This window comes from Rhipicephalus microplus, chromosome 3 (assembly GCF_043290135.1).
Source record: "Rhipicephalus microplus isolate Deutch F79 chromosome 3, USDA_Rmic, whole genome shotgun sequence".
NCBI lineage: Eukaryota > Metazoa > Arthropoda > Arachnida > Ixodida > Ixodidae > Rhipicephalus > Rhipicephalus microplus.
In genome coordinates, this window is record NC_134702.1 from 24,657,939 (window position 1) to 24,679,874 (window position 21,936).

Below are 21,936 nucleotides of genomic sequence, written 5' to 3' on the forward strand. Positions count from 1 at the left end.
AGCTACCGCTCTACGCACGAACAACACCAGAGGCACGATCCGCAGGGAGATCAAGGCGGGGTGCTAAAGAGATAGCGAAAGACCTTTTCGCGTCGGGTGTTAACAGAGCTGAGGTGCGGGAAACTTGGACCTTCCTCCTGCCTGTTCATGCGCGCCCCGGATAATTTGGTTCCCCGAAGTGTTCTACCACACCAAGCGCATCTGGAGAGGACATTCTTATACAACCCCACGCATGCACCACGATACCGCGTCCACTTTACGCTGCCCTTCTTAAGCTTGGCGGACTCCGCGACGTGCGTGCGGCACGAAAGAGTTGGTCAAGCGGTGCGCATGTGTGTATAGCGATGGGCAAACGATTGCACGGCAGAAACACCCGCCCCTGGCGTCCGTCTCAAGATGAAGGTGCTTATTACGGGAAGAGTGTTTACATAGGATCTCTCAGGTGCGCTGGCTGATCGGAGGTGCCGAAGTGGAGAGTGAGAAAGAGAGAGTACTCGCATATATAAGAGGCTATAGGAAAAGGGGTTCCCTACTAATGGATCTCTGTCTTCTCCTTTGCGCCCCTTTTCCTTTAATAACAGCGCACGTCGCCGTGGAAGGGGTGAACGCGGCGAACGCCACCGCGTGGGCCGAGATGCGGCCGTGAAAGCACTTATCTGAACGCGCACCTGCTTTCTATTTCTCGGACCACTGTACTTAATTCTCCAGCCGTGGCACTCGGGCAGTCCCCCGCGATATTGATTTCTATACCACGGTTAGTAAATCATTACCCGGGGCTAAAGGTTGGCGGGAGGGCGTCTGAACATTGATTTCTGTGAATGCGCGTTCCGCTTTGCGCTCCGAAGAGTCGGTACCTATATAGAAGTGACGCTTTAGATTCTTGACGTCGGCGCATTAATCGTCGTAGTACGGTGTGTGACGTGTTTCCGCCGATTTCGCCGTTCAATATACTATAGTATGACTCGGACGAATCGTTCGCTCATATATTGCGAACGCATTTTATGTAAAGCTTGAGGAGTGCAGTTTGTGAGCTCTGGAAAGCGACCGCGTAAACCGTGCGACCACACCTATGAGTACGTGTTATGTGATTCCGTGTATCTGTGAGCACACGTTGACTTGCTTTTACTTCGGGAAACAAATGGCCATACTTTGTGTTTGCACCGGCTCGCTAACATCTTATCTTAAGGTTTTGTTTGTGTGTCATGTTTGCCTCGTTCACCTGCGAAAGAAGCGCGAGATATAACTTGCCAGATGGCAAGGCTTCACGCAAATCGATAACAATTTTTTAACGATTACGCCGAAGATGTTAGCCTGGTTCATCACCTGACTTGCTTTTCTAGGTGTCTTGCGTTGACCATAGCATAATAGTGACCACCTTTACAAACAAATATCATGTAAAGTCACGCGTACACATTTACATAAAATAGTTGTTCACGAAGTTTCGTTGAAGCGAGTAGAGTCCTCAGGTCTGCAGCGGTTCAACGTCAGATCGTCTGAAGCCTGTGGGATACTGTATATCAGTTCGTTTAGCACAACTAATGGAAGCAATAAAAATAAATAAGAGACGCAAAATAGAGTGTCGTACTCTCAGAGGCACAAGTGTGATTTGCTAAATGCGTACCAGAGTGTCACAACAGCGTTGCAGCTTCATGGAGTACACCGTCTCAAGGCACAAAGTGTCGGCTCCTTGTTAGGACAGCTGCTCTAAATGGGGCTTCAAAGAGTATTTCGTATGCTTTTGTTTTTGTTCGTCCATCGTTTTCCACCCCTATTTCGCTGCAGGGCAAGCAAATCAACTGCAATATTTTTGTTGCAGCTGGTTAAAGTGGTTAACATATTCCCGATATTCGTCGCCATTCTGGCTCGCGACGCTAAGTGATCGCCGTCTCATTCAATTCCCTTCTTCGCAGATCATTGCCATCCCAAGGTGCCCCGGTGTACGAACGGGGCCTGCTTGGACAACCTGTGCTACTGTAACGACGGCTACGGAGGCAAAGGCTGCGAAATGCCAGGTAAGCAAGTCGGCAGCACTTTGTTGAGTCAGGCACGTGTAAATTAGACTTTCAGCCAGCGATAACGAAGCGGTGCGATTTTTCTAAATCCCCGCGGTCGACAGTATCCGTGTCCTTGGACTGTGGGATTCAGGTGAACCGTAAGAATCCTGAAACGCTTGCCAAATTAGAAGCCAGATTCTGGCTGACAGATATAGGGGCGACAGACCATGTCTGAAGTAATTGACTGTCTTTTTGATAATGTTTTTTCTCTCTCCTGTATGTTAATGAGAGACCTTTTCCTGAAGCAATCATGCTATTGTTTCCTCATTATTAGAGGCATCCATCAATCGGGCTTTCGTCATGGTATCTGCCACATGTTGTCTTTCACTTTGGCAAGAAGGCCGTCCGACAAGAACAAAACGAACTCTTTTTAGGCGGAGGGGGGGGGGGGGTATACTTCTGTTACATGCTTATGTGTTCACGCTCTTTGATAACACCAGTTGAACTTGCGAATAGCAGACGCCTTCTTTTGCTTGAAAGAAAATGTTTTGAGTATGCCAGTTTAATTCAGTATTTATGTGATTTGTCAAACAAACTTTAATGCTAAACAACAGACGTATTTTTTGTCACTGAGACGATGCAATCTCGCTTATTATTTTAAAAAAACTATAGTCTTGATAAAGTTCGAGAATTAGACCTATTAAATACGACAACTTGGTTGGCCCAAGTATATTACTGGCCCTAGTTTAAGTGTTCAGTAATTAATAATTTTTTGTATCTTTCTAGATTAAGAAGAGTATATTCTTTCATCTCCTAATATTTATCTCACCTGCGCATTTCGCGCAGCGAATGACACGATGCAAGGATGGCATGCTATTTACAACGCAACGCAGACGCTGTCTGTCGTATATATACATTACACGTCGACATCGCGTTGTGGCTGGCGCTAGATGCTGAAAAATACCCAAGCCTACGTTATTTCAATTATCCCTACCCGTACTAAACGTTGTTTTCCGACGCATGCTCACTTTTCGCTTTTGTGTGCGCAGACGAGAACGAGTGCAAGTACAGGCCGTGCGACGTGTTCGCCCACTGCACCAACACCATGGGCAGCTTCTACTGCTCCTGTTTTCCAGGATACGAAGGAGACGGGTTCGACTGCCACGGTGAGTACTGCGAGCATGCTTTCGCAAGTATCGCTCTGTTTCAGCTTCTCTATAGGCTCTCACACCTTGGACAACAAACTGCCGCCACTGATCGTTTGCGGGCAGAACACTAGGAGTGCGCACTATAGGCCTCCTGCCCCCAGTTATCTGAGACATGGTTGGGGAGAGGGGGATGCAAAGTCTGCCCCATGTTTGGACTTAATCGGACGGGAAGGGCTCTGTGATGATTCTTCGCCCCTCTTCTTCAAAGGGAAACCCTGCGGTTGCCAATACAGTACGCTCCATTTGAAACTGTAGCACATCTGTCAAATGTTCAAGTGAGGAGCAATAGAGGAAAAAACAGGAAGGTCAACAAGACCTTTCTTACAAAAATATAAAAAAGACGTACTGAAGATATGAAACATTCGTGTTACGTTAAGCAACATTGCAGCGTTCGATATACGTCAAAGTTTATTTTAAAAAACAATGTCTCGCATCATGACAGTCTGAGTGCATTATATAACCACTGCCACTGTAAAAATTTACATGACCGTCCTCATTGCCTTAAAAATATTCTAATACGTTCTGACTACGATGTAGTCGTCAGAATGGGCTGCAACCGGCCGTCTAAACCGTGTGGCTGTCACAACTGTAACAGATAATGAGCTAGTCGTGTGAGAAGACAGGACCGGTATGTGGTTCGCGTTTACTTGTCCTCCGAATATGTCCCCCTAACTTTTTAGGACACGCTTTGATGATTTCAAAATGATGTTAATTTACCGGTGTGGTGGTTTGTCATTTTTTACTAACAATGATGTAACAAATTGAGACGCCCCCCCCCCCCCCTTCTCGAATGAAAAAAAAAAGATGTATTGCGCGAAGTTAAACCTCTCGATAACACGATAAATCTCGAATGCGTCCGCTAATTAAAAAACCACGAAGCGACAGTTCTAAGGCCGTTTGCCCACCAGCCTCGTCCGTTACTTAGAAGTGTGGCAGCTTGGGCTAGTTGGTAAGGCATGACGATAGTTATAGCGCGAGAACAAAACGACGTGTCCTTCTTGTCTCTGTGTCGTCGTTTTGTTCTCGCGCTATAACTATCGTCGTCCGTTACCGCGCTATAGAACTGGACGACAACTGTACAGCCTGGTCGAGCTGACCTTGTTCGCAACAGTGTCAGGCAATTAGCGAGACGACGCTCGTGTTCATGACAGGCGATGAGAGCGGGAGTTGCGTGGAATGTCGAGATTACAAGCCGCACCTGCAAGCAGCTGTGTCGTCGCTGGGCGTCGCTCGAGTCAGGAGGGAGGACAGAGCCTTGAACTTGTTCCTGTCCGGGACATCGCCCTCTCGCAAGCTGCCCGAGCACTGTCATCGCGCGCTCAAAATGGCGCGCCCCCTTTTTCGTTAAGCGTTTACGTGTCGTTCTACAGAGAACGTTTAATTTTGTTTTAACTTCAGTTTTGTTTTGTACAGCGTAAGCTGTTAGGAGCTCAGTACAACAACCGATATTTGTTTGAGTGGCGATGTCGCAGAAACAAACGCTCCCTGTCATACGTTCTTGCCATGCCATACGAATTTAGGTATATACTATATAGGTTCACAAACAGCCGCTAGAGTACAGATAGCGTATCATGTGAATCAAGACGTACATGAAATGTGTGTCACGTTTTTTCACGTCACGACCTTGTCGTTTGTGCTCGTCCTACAATGATGTTATGCCGTACCGATTTTGGTATGTATCAGTCTAATGAGTCTGTGAGAGCAACAACAGCGTGCCATTTATGCCATGACATACATTATCTGCGATTCATGATTGTCATGCTACGATATGTCACTTACGTTCAACATGACATCCGATATTAGGTATTATCAGGTTAACGAAACGGCCACGATATCACAAACTCGTAGGCGTTTAGATGGATAAAAATGGTCGAAGTGGCTGAAAAGCGCTTATAAATGCTTCGCATCTAGTAAACGTTCTTGACAAAGAAAATCCAGTGGTGATTTAGCGGTATATGCGAAATAACGCAAGCACTCCGTGGTCACTTCTTTGCCTGCCGTTACGTTACTTCAAACAATCACCATGCATTTCCTTCACGCAGTTTCTGAGCCGTACCAAACAATATCGTTATAGCACTTCTCGCCTGTCAATTCACTTTCGAATGTTCAGCTCAGGTCTTGATTGCACTTCCGATTCTTGCTGCCGATCTTAACTTCGCCGTATAGGTTGGTCGCGAGGGCCCAGGACGCTGTCCCAGCTCGCGGCACTAGGCGCCTCTCCTTGGCTACCCTGCGAATATGTTTATTCTCTCGGTCTCTTTGGCTTCCCCTTCATGTCCTTTAAGCGCCACGTATTAAGAACTAAGGGCTATAGTTGACTCACTTCCGCTTTACACTTTGATTCCTGATAGAATGATTTAGTTACTTCCATTTTATATAATTTGCTTCTATATACATGTACTATCTGCGTCACATGAAAACTGCCCCGCCGCGGTGGCCTAGTAGCTAAGGTACTCGGCTGCTGACCCGCAGGTCGCGGGATCAAATCCCGGCTGCGGCGGCTGCATTTCCGATGGAGGCGGAAATGTTGTAGACCCGTGTGTTCAGATTTGGGTGCACGTTAAAGAACCCCAGGTGGTCGAAATTTCCGGAGCCCTCCACTACGGCGTCTCTCATAATCATATGGTGGTTTTGGGACGTTAAACCCCACAAATCAATCAATCAGTCACATGAAAACCGGACAGTGGCAAGCCTTTGGCGATAGTGTAGTGCGTGCCGTCGAGTTATCACCATCGACAGGCGCGCGCATCCTGTTCGGCAGCTTTGTGCACATATGCGTACCTGTTCGTAGTTCTAAGACCATTCTAAGACTATCGGGAAGGCTCGCCGCTGTTCGGATTTCATTTGACGCTGATAGTACCTCTTTAAATCCCGGCTGTCGATAACCTTCCTCGGTCTGCGATCATAGACAATTTCTCTATCAATCCTTACGCAAACGCCTTAGGTGTACTACTGTGAAGCCATCGCATAGGCGGGCATTAAGAACCAACTTAGGATAGAGGTTGCGGTCGACTGGGCACTGACTACATTGCGTCTTGTCACGAGGCGGACAACTAAGGCTGACCGTTTCAACAGGGAGCTCATTTTCATTTCTTTCTTGTCCTTCTCTTTTGTGTGCACGCGTGTAATGATCGACTGCACGCGCGCGTGCTCTATAGCCTCGCCCAGCTTCACAGCTAAGCGTTTGTTACGGCCACGCAAAATGAAGGACTTCGCGGAGGCGGTGTATTAACGTGCTGGTTAATGTCTGTCTTTAGCCGGCCGTGTCAAGGTGACCCAATCGTGAACCTTTTCTCGCCAAGCCTTGCCACTCGGCAACGACGAATGACGAAATGGCTTCCATGCAGCAAATATGTGGCTAGTGGGCGGTTTTGCCGAGTGCGGTTATTTCTTGATGGTGTAATTATAATTTCACGTGGTTGCGTTCTATGGGTTTGTAATTGTTCGCTGTCTTGGTGACCCCAGGGCAGTTCGGCTGTGCAACTAATAAATTGTTTTCTAAATGGTAACCTCGTCTGCTAACTAGCAGCAAATATGGCTTTAGCTAGCTTTGGTTTCTTTTACATTTCTGGTTTTTACTTATGAGGTTATTGGAAGGTCGCTACAGGGCTTTTCTGCAGCGTTTATGAAACCACGGTAAAGCATCACTGTTTTCACGTAGAGAAGGAGGGAGAAGCAGCCTTATTGAACTGAAACACTGAGAGAGAGAGAGAGAGAGAGAGAGAGAGAGAAGCGGAAAGGCGGGGAGGTCAACCAGATGAGTGTCCGGTTTGCTACCCTGCACTGGGGATGGGGCGATGGGGATTAAAAATAGAGGAGAAAAGGAGAGCACTGCACACACAAAGATGCACAGTCAGTCAGTGAGTCAGTCACAGAGGCCGGAAACTTTTCTTACCAACATGACTTCAGCGAAGTGAAACACTGAACTTTTCACTGAGGCATGGCGGTCAGGCTGCCACGTATATATAGTTGAGCGCGATAAACTCTATTTCGTCATGAACGCGTCGTGAATCTTACGGCACCTTTCAATATAGCTGGAGTGAGTGAGTGAGTGAGTGAGTGAGTGAGTGAGTGAGTGAGGTGGATGGATGGATGGATGGATGGATGGATGGATGGACGGATGGACGGACGGACGGACGGACGGACGGACGGATAAATGTACGAATGAGTGGGCTTCAAGAAAAGCGTTCACGCCTTAGCGTATCGGTGCTCTGTTATCGAGTAAGCCCGCCCGTGCGCCTCTCGGCTTGGCCGCTTTGTCGAACGTAAGCGATCGCTATCCACTCCATCACACGGAACGGCTGAAAACGCATCTTGAGCACGCCTCGTACGTTACGTTCCTAACGCCTCGCCAGAAGTTTATTTTTTGACTCATAGGCTTCCCTTCGCGGAGCGTGCGTTGAGCGACGGCATGCCAGCCGACCGTCGTGCTCGTGCGCTATAATACGAAGTTTCGAAACGCCGACCTCGCCATGCTGCCCGTGAGCACGACTTTCCGCTCCTCCCGGCATGCCGACCTGTGATCCACTCAGACAGCCTAGTACAAGACATTGCCAAGTCTCGACGGTTGAACGGGAGTATACTGGCGAGGAGCTGTGCTGTCTTCGCTGAGAACGCGCACGTAGTCCTCTTGTGCGGGTTTGCGTTCCCGATGGTTTTCGCGATACACGCGAGAAAAGTGCTTTAGTATTACCTTGTTTACCGTTTATCATGACAGGTAGATTGCCACTACACCTCAAGAGGAAGGTATGTAACAGCTGCATCTTGCCGGTACTTAGCTACGGAGCAGAAACCTGGAACAAAGAGGGTTCCGCTTAAATTGAGGACGACGCAGCGAGCAATGGAAAGAAAAATGGTAGGTGTAACCTTAAGAGAGAAGAAGAGAACAGGTTGTATCAGAGAACAAACCGAGGTTGAGGACATCATAGTTGAAATCAAGAAGAGGAAATGGACATGGGCCGGGCATGTAGCGCGTAGACAGGATAACCGCTGGTCATTAAGGGTAACTAACTGGATTTCCAGAGAAGGCAAGCGGGTTAGGGGGAGACAGAAGGTTAGGTGGGCAGATGAGATTAAGAAGTTTGCGGGTATAAATTGGCAGCAGCAAGCACAGGACCGGGTTAACTGGCGGAACATGGGAGAGGCCTTTGTCCTGCAGTGGACGTAGTCAGGCTGATGATGATGATGGTGGTGATGGTGATGATGATGTGATGATGATGATATTTACCGTCGCTTACCTTGGCAGCTAATGGTAGATGCTATGGTCACCCGTCACTGACCATAGGGGCCCGACGTGGCTCTTTGCGGCGTCAGTACCGCCGCCATCTGCTGCAAGAAGCATACCAAAAAAAAAAAAATTAGACGTTCGCGGAACAGATCAACGTTCTTATGTGTCTCCGTTCTATGCACGCTCCCAACTAAGGCTCTCTGAGCACTGCTGTGATTCCCTTTTGGATATCGTAAAGACGCCGCGAACCCTAAAATGCACGACAGGACCCAATATATATATTTTTTTATTCTACTAAACTAGGCTGTATGTTCTGACGCCGCGGCCGCAACGAAACTCCATTGACGGTTGCGTATACCGCCGATATTAGCCAACAAAAGCCAGCATTGCAGTTAATTAACCAACTAGCCATGCAATAGCTCAATAGCTAGTGCCAACCAACGCGATAGAACCCGTCGCCAGTGGTGCGGGTATTACGCGCGCAAATACGGCAAACGTGATCCCAAACTCGCGCACTGCACTTTTTCTCGTCTTGTGTATTCCTGCTAAGTGTCCCGTCGGAACGGATGCAAAGTATACAACTAGGAGGCCTCGTTTCCCCCCTCTCGGCAGGCTCGCGTCAGCGCGTCGCTGTCTTCGTATACGTATAGCTCATCCCTTGTTTTATTTATTTTTTCCCGCCGAGTGTTGCCCAAGCGAGAAAAGGTGTTCTTGCGCGCCGCCGTCTCCAAGGCCGCGGATGGTTCGTGCCCACTCTGCGCATTCGTGTCTGTGTAGCGAAAGCGTGACGGGAAGCATTAGCGAATGCCAGCCGCGGGTATTGTTGAGACGCCGTCGGTGTAATAGCGATCACTCTACGACGAAGGTGTGTGTTTCGCCTTCTCGCGTGGCTGTCGGAGCGAATCGCGTAAGAAAGAAGACCAGCCGGCCCCGGCTGACGTGGTTTTAACCAACCGCTTACAGAACTTGGGGTAACTTCATATTCCCGATGAAATATCGACGCGTTGCACCTACGGATTAAGTCATATGTAAAAGCATACTTTAACGTACCCCCTCCTCTCCCACCCGCCACTTTATACTTGCGAGAGGCGTGTGTATACTTACTGGCGATTACTAGCATACCTCTTGGCATACTACCGGAACAGGCTAGTGTCGGCTAGTGCTGACTTAATCGTGACTTTTATAGGTTGATGTTGCGTAAGCATGGCTAAACAAATGCTAGCGCTGGCTTTATACTCTGGCGAATTCGTGTACGCTGTCTAAAAGTAACAACATCTTTATCCTCGACGCAATGATGTCCGTGCACAGGTCCGCAACGACAACCTGAGGTGGTTCTGTCTAAAAAAAGCTGTTCTCGTTATTTAACGGGAACTGACGATGTCGCTCGCGTGGTATGCAGGGTTCGCGAATCGATGCCATGGGCGTCATCGGAACTTTGGCCGCCGAAGCGGACAAGTAAGGGAACGACATCGGCTGTGGCGTCATTCCTTTTCCCCTTGTCTTAGCCGGCGTTTAAGTTTTCGTTGATGCGTACGCACCCGCTTGTTTTTTCATTCCACCGTACTTCTGTTCAACAGAATCGAACGTTGGGCTAGTTGGATATGCTTATTCGTGCGCTTGAACTGACAGTTATACCATTTTATCTGTTCATGTTGTCCGCTGTCGCGAAGTTACCGCACCTATGACGCGTACCTCTTACGGTAGATATAGCACGAGATAAAAACGAGATACGGTTCCGCTTGTCCGTATCTCGTTAAATTTAGTCTCCGCTAAGTCAACCGTAAGAACGAAGCAACTCAGCCAACAAGTCACTCTACTGCGTACCCCTTAATCACCACGCGCAGTGCGTGAAGTAAGCAGCACCTACGTGCAGTTCTGTATTGCGGCGAAGACAAACGGCGGCAGACTAGAATGATCGATTTTCATATCGGCAGACACTGAACACGTATCATCTGTCAAATAACAGCGTCGTTCCGTTCAGTGGTGGCGGGAGCGCCAAGATATTTCATTTGTAGGCGGCTGTTCTTGTTCTAAGTATACTCGCTCTACTTTCTTTCTTTCTTTCTTTCTTTCTTTCTTTCTTTCTTTCCTTCTTTCTTTCTTTCTTTCTTTTTCATCGTTCTACCTCTGTTCTATTGCAGCTCTAAGTCTTTTCTTTCGGCTCAAAACTAATCACTGCACTCCTACGCAGCTGAAATGGATCAGGCTCACTTATACGGGAAAAAATGTAACGTTCTTTCCATCTAGCGAAATAAGAAGATATAAAAATAGGAAATCGTAAGCCCGTAATTGCACCCTCTCGGGGGGGGGGGGGGGGGGGGGGTCCGGTTGCGACACGTTGCAAGATGCATCAGTTCTCGCCAGTGGAAAAAAAAAAAACGAAGCCGCTCAGTCGTTCTCGAACTGCGAGTACCCAAGCTTTACGGATAGGCGCACGTTGTGAAATCATGAGTGGTTGCTGCTTCGGGCGGACGCTAGTGCGTCTATATATCAGCGGAGTGGCCGCTCGGGCAGGTTGGTAAACAACGTGGTTGAGGCGACCCTGTGCTGATAACTAACCTGCTCAACTTTCGCGCTATTCCTCGCGATAGTGTCTACGAACTCGGCCGCGTTGTTTTGTAATAACTGTCGAGGTTTTAGTTTCCAAAACTATGACGCGAATATGGGGGACGCCGCAGTGGAGGGCTCCGGAAATTTCGATGTCATGAGAACGTGCATACCTCCACCGTTTCGCCTCCATCTGAATACGGCCGTCGTGGCTGGGATTCGGTCCCACGACCTTCGAGTAAACCGTCGAGCACCATGACTAGTAGACCACCGCGCATGGTTAGCTCATTATGTTCTTCAAAACAGCTACGTTGGGCTCTAGAAGAGTCTTCTCGAGTTCATTTTAAGCACCGTCAACATTATTAAAAAAAATTCTTAATGTCATCATCTGGTTATCACGGTTTCAAGCAACAGAAACCGAAGCTTAGCGAATCGGGACATAGTCGCAACCAAAATTTAGCGCTCACAAGATACGACTGACCCAGGTAAGGTTAAACACCTGCAAACGCTTTCTTTTTTTTTTTTTACTTTGCATGCTCCTTTAGCTTGTCTCGAGAGCCGCATTATACGTAGCTTTTTTGCACAGACGTTATAGAAACGAACGGTATACAACCAATGAAAAAGCGAAACCTCTGCGTAAGCAGCATGACATTCTAGCTCGTTTTCACTCGGCTACTGCAACAAAGCCATGTGTGACGCAAGAATGGAGTGGCATAACCTTGACAACTCTCGGCTGCATACAGGCGACATCCCAAGTTTTCCACTAAAACATACATTTTCTTGTGTACGCTATACCGGCTACACAAGGCGAAGAAGTGTCTATAGAATGCGAAAGAAAGGGGTTTCTTCACTAAACGACCGTCGCATATTGCAACTTAGGAGACGCATCACAGACAGGAAAAGCCCACCCACTCGTATTTCTCTCTCTCTCTCACACACACACACATCTTTATTGAGGATGAGGAGAACGCCTTTTCCTGCCACGTGTACCGCATCACAGCGTGGTGTGCCTTTGACCGACGCGTCTGCAAAGGAAATGAAACGAAATGCGGCGACACCGCCTCGGATGGGGCGTACGCACATCTGTGGCGACTCTGTTACTACTAAACAGGATACGGCGGCATATGAAGAAGCGGCTTCGTCCGCAGACACATTTGAAATTTGAACGTTACTTGCGTAGATGTATGGCGTCATGGAGGCAAGGTGAAATGTCCGAGCTGACGTGAGCACGTAATAAAGCTACTTGGTGCCCATAATCGTCTTCCCTAAGTTCTTTGTTATCTCATACCTGACTGCAGTGAGAAGACGTTCGCACGCTTGTGGGTGAATCGACCATGGCCGTGGTGCTCCGCCAGCTTATGGTTAACGCCAGTAGGATATATATATATAGATGACATTGAGGCAGCAATAATGAGAACTTACAGACAATAGTGCCTGGGAAAGTCCAGGGGAGGTTATTAAAAGTAATTGTAATGTAAATGTGAAGAAAGGAAAATGGACGAAGAGATAACTTGCCGTGGGTAGGATTCGAACCTGCGACCTTCGAATAACGCGCCCGATGCTCTCGATGCTCTACCACAGAGCTATAGTATACGGTAGCGGTCATCCCCCCCCCCCCCCCCCCGTCCAGTTTATTGGCTGTAGACGTGCATTTAAACGTGAGAGTGCCAGTCAGCGCCACCTGTTGCCACTACGGCGAGTATGGAACACTCTTGCCTGTTTTGCGTAGCGCAGTACGGGAGTGTGAAGCGTGAAAGCTGTCTCGGCTATAGTCTGTGTAGCAGCTTACGAAAACGCATGTGGCTACATATTTTCCTGGCATCGTATTTCATTACGGATATGTAACCACGCTGTCCGAAGACACCACTGACCGCTTCATGTGTTCTTTGTCCCCTGGTGGCAACATTTCTGGCTAAACGTAACTGAGAAAAGTCGACATATTCTGTTTTCTTTTTTGCATCTAAAATTCCGTCTAGATCTTTAGCACCAACTTGTAATGACATTATATATATGTGATACCTTAATTTACTGATTCCGGTGCACCTTTCATCCAAGCCTTGGGCGAGATAGAAACTGTCGATACGCGTATATACAGGAAGACGCGCTGCGCACATAAATATCGGAGACCGCGAGATCTGCCGATCTCGATGCCGTTAAATCTTCGATTTAATGCGCGGCCGTAATTGGGGAGAGAGAGAAGGGGATATAGAAATGGCCGAACCCTTCCCAACAGCGCTCCTTTACGCTGAACCTCACAAAGGCGCCGCCATTTTATGCAGCCGTGCCTTCCACTGCGGCGGCATGCAAGCACCCTTTCGTATAAGGCGCTGGCACGCAGTGTACAGTCGTAAACGGGATGAGACTTCCTTTCTTTCTCACTTTCTTTCTTTCTTTCTTTCTTTCTTTTTCCTTTCTTTCTTTCGCTCTTTCTTTCCTCCTTTCTCTTTGTTCACCCCAACCGCGCCCCTGGTCGAGAGAGAACAAACGGCTGAACCGCGTCGACCGACGGTCGTATAGGAAGAGGCGAGCAAATAAAAGAGCTGCTTGCAGTGTGTGTTGTCCGGAGGTGATGGCGGCGGCGCGCCTTCCTCCGTTCGTTATTCGGTCCTTTATGCGTGCTGCACCTCGAGACTTCTCGAGCCTTCCGCACTTCCGGGGGCGGCCATAGCTCGGCGGCGTTTGATTTCTTTATTTTTTTTTTGTCCCGAGGGGGCCTCAGATAGCCCGTATGCCGTGGCGACGAAAAAGGGCGTACTCTCAGAGGCAGCGGTGAGTGGGACTGCGCTGGTCCAGGGAAGGCTTCTGGGCGGAATGAAGGACCGACTGACCGCAGTGGATGCAGAGCGCCACTAAAACCGCGGTGCACTGTTGACGACATGCACTCTCGACTGGGTGGCACTGTCGTAAAGTTACTGTACCTACGACGTGTACCTCTTACCGGTAGACTTTGCGCAAAATAAAGACGAGAGACGAACAGGAGAGACGTCAGTGGCGCGCCCCGTTTCGATTCGCCCGCTAATTTTCGGCGCTGTGTGAACGTTGTCGAAGATGGCGATAGTTATAGCGCGAGAACAAAACGACGACACAGAGACAAGAAGGACACGAAAGACACTGTGTCGTCGTTTTGTTCTCGCGCTATAACTATCGTCATGCCATACCAACTAGCCCAAGCTGCCACACTTCTACGTTGTCGAAGGTTTTGCAATGGCACTGTAGGGGCCTTGCTCTGAACTGACTACGTAACTCGGCATTCGTGGAACTTTATCGTCATAAAAGGGGCCCCTCATAATACGTGATATACTCATAAGGAAATTGTTTTTACTGGGGGGTTTAGTACGAACTCGAACCGATTGCGTTTGAGTGTTGCTCGGGTGTTTCGCAACAGAACAGGTGGCGCTTATGTGAATACGTACGTGTGGCTCACCACACGCCGGCTGTTCTCCCAAACGCACGTACTGGGCGGGAGTGATTCAGCTTCGGGACTTTTACACAATAGCTGTCGAAGTGATCGAATATCGATCGTTATAGCCGTTTTAACGACGCGAGATTGGACACGTCGGTAAGGCCGATCAAAAGGCTCGACCGTGCGCCCTATAGGCGTTTCGTTGTGTCGATCTACGGCTTGTCCATTCAAAGCACACACGTATGTTGTTAACGATATGTACGCGCACAACTCATCTGTGTGCAAAAACGTTCGTCTATCGTTGTTTCGTATCACACACACGTTTCACTTCTCGTTTCGTGCCTCTTTGCGGTTCTCTAAACGCGGTGGCGATCGCTTTTCGAACGTGACCGCTCTTTTGCGGTAATTGCCGACCGTGCGAATGGTTGCGGACGGAGGGCTTGCAACCCGATCCGTAATGTGCGACCACGCGGTGTCTCGATTCGCGAGGATGAGATCCCTCAAGCGATAAAAATCGCACCCGAAATCGCAAGTGAAGCCGTTGTCTTGCGCCCATGCAACGCGTATAGTTTGTACTGGCAGGCAACATCTATAGCTGTTATGATCAATCGCGAAACTCTTTCGTAACGCGGCACATAATGGCACTCCTCCAAAGTGACGCGTGTATTCTTCTTCTTCTTCTTCTTCTTCTTCTTCTTCTTCTTCTTCTTCTTCTTCTTCTTCTTCTTCTTCTTCTTCTTCTTCTTCTTCTTCTTCTTCTTCTTCTTCTTCTTCTTCTTCTTCTTCTTCTTCTTCCTCCTCCTCCTCCTCCTCCTCTTCTTCTTCTTCTTCCAAGCAGCAGCATGCCTCGGCGTTTTTCTTTTTCTTCTTCCATCGTTCATCGAAGAAGATGCTGGGCACCGCAGCTGAGACGGCTCGTAAGCCAAAGCGAGACCCGCTCTATTAAAGGCTCGTTTCGGGCCCCCGGCGGCTCGGCGTTGGAGCCTCGTTCGCCTCCGATCTTTTCGATGCATCACGCATACGTCGACCATGCAGGAACGTGCCTCGGTCTCGCTCTATCGCTTCCGTACTCGGGGAACCCCCCCTCCGCGCGTGCTTTCGGAGCACGTAAAAAATTCCCTAATCGCCGCTTCCGGAAACGTTAACAACATCCTCGGATGGCTGCCGCGGGGATCACTGAGTCACGCGATGCCGCCAGTGTAAAAACGTCGACAACGAAAACGAAGAAGTGGAGGAGAGGAATAATTGAGCTCGGCATCACGCTCGCGTTGCCGTTACGCGCCGACGATCTTACGGTCCCGCGTCCCTCCTCCGATGCAACGGGCGCACGCTATTGCCGAATAAAAAACACCCAAACAACACCGAGAGCTCGGCAGTATAACGTTCGCCTGCGCGTGAGACTTGCGCTTGTACATAACTCTGCACGTGGAGCGCTCGCTGTGGTATTATGCATACGCTATAGAGTGTGCGGTGCACCTAATTGTCGAACGCAAGAGGCCTCTCCTTCGTTACGTGAGAACACGGTGCACCGAGAACTCACAGCTATGCATCGTGGTCCGTTGTGTTATCTTTGCGCACTGTATGACACGTCGCAGTGCACCGTACTGCTTTCAAATTGGAAGCGTATGTTACGGGATGCACAGTATCTTGAAGCCTTGCCGTTGCGTTCTGTTGCGCAGTACTTCGTACGTATACCGTAGGCTTGCTGTCCAGTGACGACACCGCGTGCCCGCGCGCATGTTTCGGTAAAGCTGTATGCAGTCCACTGTACCGTAGGCCGCCACATCCTCGACATACTCCCAGAGCACCGAGCCTAATTGGTCCCACTGCATTGTGCTTACATTGCAGGCACCCACACCCACCACATACTACTCGCTCACCGCCGATTCACATCTCTCACTTCGAAGGCCCTCATCTTGTGGACGTCAGTACGGTGCAGTACGACGAGTACTTGAGGTGCGCACTCGACAGAAGTGCAGCAGAGTACCGCGAAGTAGAGGTTGGCATACATACGGGGAAGCAAGAGTATATAGGCAGCACGACTTCGGCAAGCAAGCAGGGCGAACCCCGGCGTCGACGGCAGACAGGATAGAGTGCGAGATGGCATCGACTTACTTTATCCCTCTCTCTCGTATACAACAGTGGAAGAAAAACAGGAGGAGAAAGGGCCACTTAATCATGTGGCTCCGCCACCGCATCGGCGACCGGGCTGAGCGGCACGCAGCGCCAATTTGGGTGCCGTGGCTGTATACGTGATCAAATGCGCCGTTGGCGTAAACTCTGACCCGTATACTACACTCTACCCGTACTGCACTGTGTTTGGCGGAACGGCGGAGGCAGGCAAGGCCGTCGGGGTGCGTGTCATCCTCAGCGAAGAAGCTGTCGTGTACACAGGCGTATACACTGGCACCACGATGTTCGTGCGATAGCTGGGCCAAGTTGAACCATCTGTATACTGTACAGTCGGCCTAAACTTTTAGCTGTTCTGCGCAGCGGCGGCCACTCGGTTCAGTGGTATGGCGAAGATACACAGAAAAAACTGCCACTCATGCAGAATAGCTAAAGCTTTGGCCGACTGTACTTATCCTAATGCCATGGGCTTTTACAGAGGCGCAAAAAGAGAACTTACTTTTCCCCTTCTCCCCCCTCGCCCTTTCCGAAGCTTCCGCCACAATGGAGCCCCGGTTCGCCACCTTTCTTTCTTTTTATCTTTCTTTCTTTCTTTCTTTCTTTCTCTCTTTCTCTCTTTCTTTCTTTCTTTGTTCCTTTCTTTCTTTGTTCCTTTCTTTTTTTGTTCCTTTCTTTCTTTCTCTCTTTCTTTCTTTCTTTCTTTCTTTCTGCCTTTCTTTCTTTCTTTCTTTCTTTATTTTTTTTCGTTTTTTCTATTCATGGTTCTGATTGCACATTGTACAGTTCATTCGCCCCACAGCGTAGTGCATGCACAATGCCACGACTTTGCTGCGGAACAGGCGCTTTAAGTTACGTGCTCTGACCAAGCACGCATTTCGCTTCCATACTGAAGGTATGTGCGTGCTGGAAGCGATTAAAGTGAACGAAAGCATCATTCCCTAGCTTTCATTTGCTATTATATTTAAGACGGGTGCCGAAGCGTCTTCGGGAGGCCCTTCTATCACGCCCTTTCTTTTCGTGCTCCGCCGCGTATATAAACGTGCGCTCTGCATAGTAGTACACATCAGCGGTTAGGATGCGAGTAGTTATGGTTTAGCGCGCCGGTCACGCTCCATCATCGGGGAGATTAGGTAGTGAACGCGATGACGGGTCCTAACTTGATGCGGCCGTATACTAAAGCGCGTGCACCTGCGGTTGCCTGCGCACTAAAGTCCGCTTTCTCGACTAACTTTTTTTTTTTTCGTGCAGCTTCCGTTTGCGCCCCCCGTACGTGACGAAGGACTGGTCAGTCGTAACTAACCTTTCAAAACCACTTGACGATGCTATTTTCTAATGTCTGACCATAGTAGCTTTTGCAAGGGTGCCACTTTTAGGCTTATTTCTTGTCTGTCTGTCTGTCTGTCTGTCTGTCTGTCTGTCTGTCTGTCTGTCTGTCTGTCTGTCTGTCTGTCTGTCTGTCTGTCTGTCTGTCTGTCTAACACCAGCAGTGTCAAATCATTTATCCTGAATCCCAGCGATGGAGTTTTATTTATCGTTTATTGCACGGGTTCTGGCGTATATGGTCTTTTCCTCACAAGAAGAGTTCATTGAATGACGTCACATCATGCGATAGCATTCGGCTGTCATCCTCAGTGAATTCATTCCTGTTCGCGCTAATGGCCACCGTTGTGGACACGCCCTTCAGGGAAGTTTAGCCTGTCTCTCCGTTTGTCGCAGCCATATTTTTTTTTTCCTGGTGCAATACGCCATCTTCCATATACCTTTTTGCGGAGCTAGAAACGTTGTCTTCGTTCTCGACTCACTGTAGTGATTGATTGATATGTGGGGTTTAACGTCCCAAAACCACCATATGATTATGAGAGACGCCGTAGTGGAGGGCTCCGGAAATTTAGACCACCAGGGGTTCTTTAACGTGCACCCAAATCTGAGCACAGGGGCCTACAACATTTCCGCCTCCATCGGAAATACAGCCACCGCAGCCGGGATTCGATTCCGCGACCTGAGGGTCAGCAGCCGAGTACTTTAGCCACTAGACCACCGCGGTGGGGTGACTCACTGTGGCGTCTTTGAGGAAAGCATAGAAGAGAACATTTAAGGTAATAGTTAGCATTGCATTCTAAACAACGCGTGGAGCCACGTTTTCGAGGAACTTTGTCTTCTTTGTGATCCTTTAAAATCAGTAACTAGCGTTGCGAGTGTTCGGCCTGCAGGCGGTTAGCCCGAGATAATGGTGATATGTCGTTGTTGTTGTTTTCCTCTCTACATGGCTCGTACCCGATGGAGGGGATTGGCCGATCGAGAGAAAAATGGTCATGTTTCACTCTTTTTTCTTCTTCTTTTCGCATTGCTTGGACTTGCGGAGTTCACGTGTCAGTTATTCCGTGTCACGGTTAAATGGTATAAAACGATAACAAAAAAATCAGGGGACCCTAAAGGTTCGCCTTGTAAGAGTTGGACGCAATAGTGATGTCCTGTTCCTAGTGCGTATACTTCAAGCTCTTGGTGCATGAAAACTTTTCGAACTTGCCATTTTCCCACTACGTGGCCTTAAGGGAATAGGTGCAGCAGCGTGTGTGCCTGCCTTCTGTGGTGGGTGACCGGGTTTAAACGTATACACGAAGCCGACATGATAATCACATCTTCTGGCGCCCGAACGCGATGTGCACTTGTACCACGAGTTATCGCTGCAATATTTCCTGTTGTATAGTGTGAAGCACGTGTGCGATACGCGTGTGTCTGTAAAGTATGAAACTTATTTTTCCCTGAATTTCCAAGCAGAGTAAGTTATGTTCACCGTGTCCAAAAGCGGACGCATGGCCGTGTGGTAGAACATCCACTTGCTGCGATAACGACCCGGGTTCTCGATCCCCACTACGACCCGAACGAAACCATGTTGGGTCCCGACTGTGACTCAGGATCTTTTTATTACTTATTTAATTTGCATCGTTCTCGATTTTACGGTCACGCGTAAGATTATGATTTCTCGCTCAACCAACGACGCCGGAATTTCTGGGAAACGAGCTCTTTGACTCTGTCGTCTTCAAAGCGGTGTTAGTTGGGTGTCACGAACTAAAGACGGCAGGCATGCAAACAGGGGACACAAGAGGACGCCGCTTGTAACAAGGCGTGGTGAATGCAATCTCGTACCCGTGTTTGCACGCGTGTACCGTCTTTTATAGTGAACCGTTTCCTTCTATAAAAATTATAAAACGTTACTCTTATTGGTCAACAGTGACAGACGATATACTCTTGAACAAAATTGCAAGCTTGTTTTGAGCGACGGTGAAGCGTCACTTTCCGTGGGCTCTAGTCATAAAATAAGTTAGCAGCAGGACGTGTTTTGCATTAAGGTGCGCTAACCAACGAAAAACATCGAACTGGTATGAGGCGCTGGCTCAGCGCGCTGCTCTCTCTCTCTCTTTCTCTCTCTCCTTTTTTTTTTTTCTCGTAGTACATTCCTCCGCCCCGTACGCGTTTGTCCTCGATGCTTTCCCGTCACATGTTCTTTTCCATGGCTTTTATCAAAGCCTACATGCAGAAAAGCCTTTTCAGGTAGACTCGACAAGGTTTAAGAAACAAGCCAGACTTTAGTAGCAATAGACGGCGTTTAATTTTTTTTTCTTATCGTTTCGTAACTGTTGGATGTCGATACTGAACAATATAGCCGACATCTAAATGAAAAAAAAAATGAAAAAGAAATTGCCTTTCACCATTGCTTGCGCAGGCAATACGACGAGCAGTGTAGGCTTCAAAATATGTCACAACAAGATATATAACCGTTTTTTTTTATATTCAGCGCTCTTTACTCGTTGTTAGGTGAAAAGTTGACTATTCGGCACTACACAGAATCTTATCGGAGGGGGGGGGGGGGGGGGAACCAACCCGACAAGGAAGGGAGGCGGGGAACATATGCGTTCTATTTCGACTATGTTTGCTCCACGAGAGGTAAATGGGTGGTGGGCGGGAAGGGGGGGGGGGGAGGTTGGGTTTCCCACACCGGGGGGGGGGGGGGTAGGAAGGGGGGTCACATCCGTCGTTCTTCTCGCCTCTGTTACCCATCAACTTACGGCATTGTCCAGGTGATATAACTCTCAGTTATTGTTGGCCGCCATCTTGGGCAGTTTATTTCTCATACTATTGGGCGCATTTTGCTATGTGTCTCGGGTAAACGTATCAAGCATGAAACGAATCGCCTCAGCCATTTTCGTGCATACTATTTGATTGTAACACCACGCATTCGGTCGATGCAGTTAGGAAGAGAGGAAGCATCAACAGCTCAGTCAAAGCTGACTGCTGGATTAGTTGGTTTTGCGTTGTAACTACGGTCGCTTAGTACAGGGTAAAGAAAGGACACGAAAGAACAGCAACGCAGTCTAGGACAGCTCAAGGCAGCAGCGATCAAACTCTTTCATGTAAAATAGTCTATATAAAGTGTCACGTTCACGGACAGCTTAATCGATGCGTGCTACATCCCCGCACTGAAATCTCCATATATATACACTAGACAATTAAACATCTATCACGCACAGGCGCAGCCTTTGAATGAATAAAACACCATCGGCGGGAGATATCTTTGACGCTCGATTCGTGTAGCCATCTGGCGCGTTTCACTTTGATGAAGGATTTGAAAGGCGGGAGGCGCGTTGAGCCTTGCTGCCGCGCCGTTCTTTGTGACGGCTGACGCTCATCCGACAGCTTGGACGCCTGCTGCACGCTTTTAAAGAAGAAAGAGAGAAATGCGTGGCGATCCACGGCGAATTGACCGCGACCTCTAACGCAAACGTCCAAGGTCGACCGACGTAGCAAAACCACTCGGCTCCCGGCGCCGTCTAACACAGAAACGGATATGTGCCGGCTAGAGTAGGAAAAAAGATATGCACGTAAAAAAAATTTGCGTAGTGAGAGTGAGATAATCATCCGCACGAGCTGCTGCTGCTGCTGCTACACCGTGATGATGTTTTTTTGTTTCCTTTCTTCTTTGTTGCATTTATATTCCATCTCTCCGGTATGAAAGTGAAAGGGCTCGCTGTCAACGTGGTGGGAGAAAAAAAAAATAAAAAGCTTCGTGGAGCGTATCGTTTCTATTAGATGTGCACATCCTCCTGGCTCGCTTAACGTTTTTCATACGTTGGCTGAAAGGAGCAAGGGGTGCGCGCCGACTGGACCGACGTGACGTCACAACCACACCTGTTTCGTTTTCGTCGCAAAGTTCGGCAACTGTCGCGCGGTCGGGTCGCCCTGTGAGCAGGGACGGGATTTCGTTGAATATTTCGAAATCGTATCGAAAGGACTGAACAATGCGTGCTTGGTTTTATCGAGAGAAAAAAAAAAAAACAGGAATGGTGTTTTCGTTCTCGCTAGGAATGTAAGGCCACGCGCGAAGCTCTACAAGGTGAAGGTGTTTCGGGTGAGGGAATAGTGTGCGTA

General features: G+C 48.6%; 1 protein-coding gene across 1 annotated transcript in view; it reads left to right on the plus strand.

Annotated features, from left to right (window-relative positions):
* Window positions 1-21,936, plus strand: part of LOC119180327 (uncharacterized) — a 141,620-nt gene that overhangs the window by 10,328 nt on the left and 109,356 nt on the right. The window contains exons 2-3 of the mRNA XM_075889103.1: window positions 1,911-2,012; window positions 3,044-3,160. Of these exons, the coding sequence (XP_075745218.1) occupies window positions 2,006-2,012; window positions 3,044-3,160 (124 nt within the window). The 5' untranslated portion in view covers window positions 1,911-2,005. The remainder of the gene's footprint in view (window positions 1-1,910; window positions 2,013-3,043; window positions 3,161-21,936) is intronic.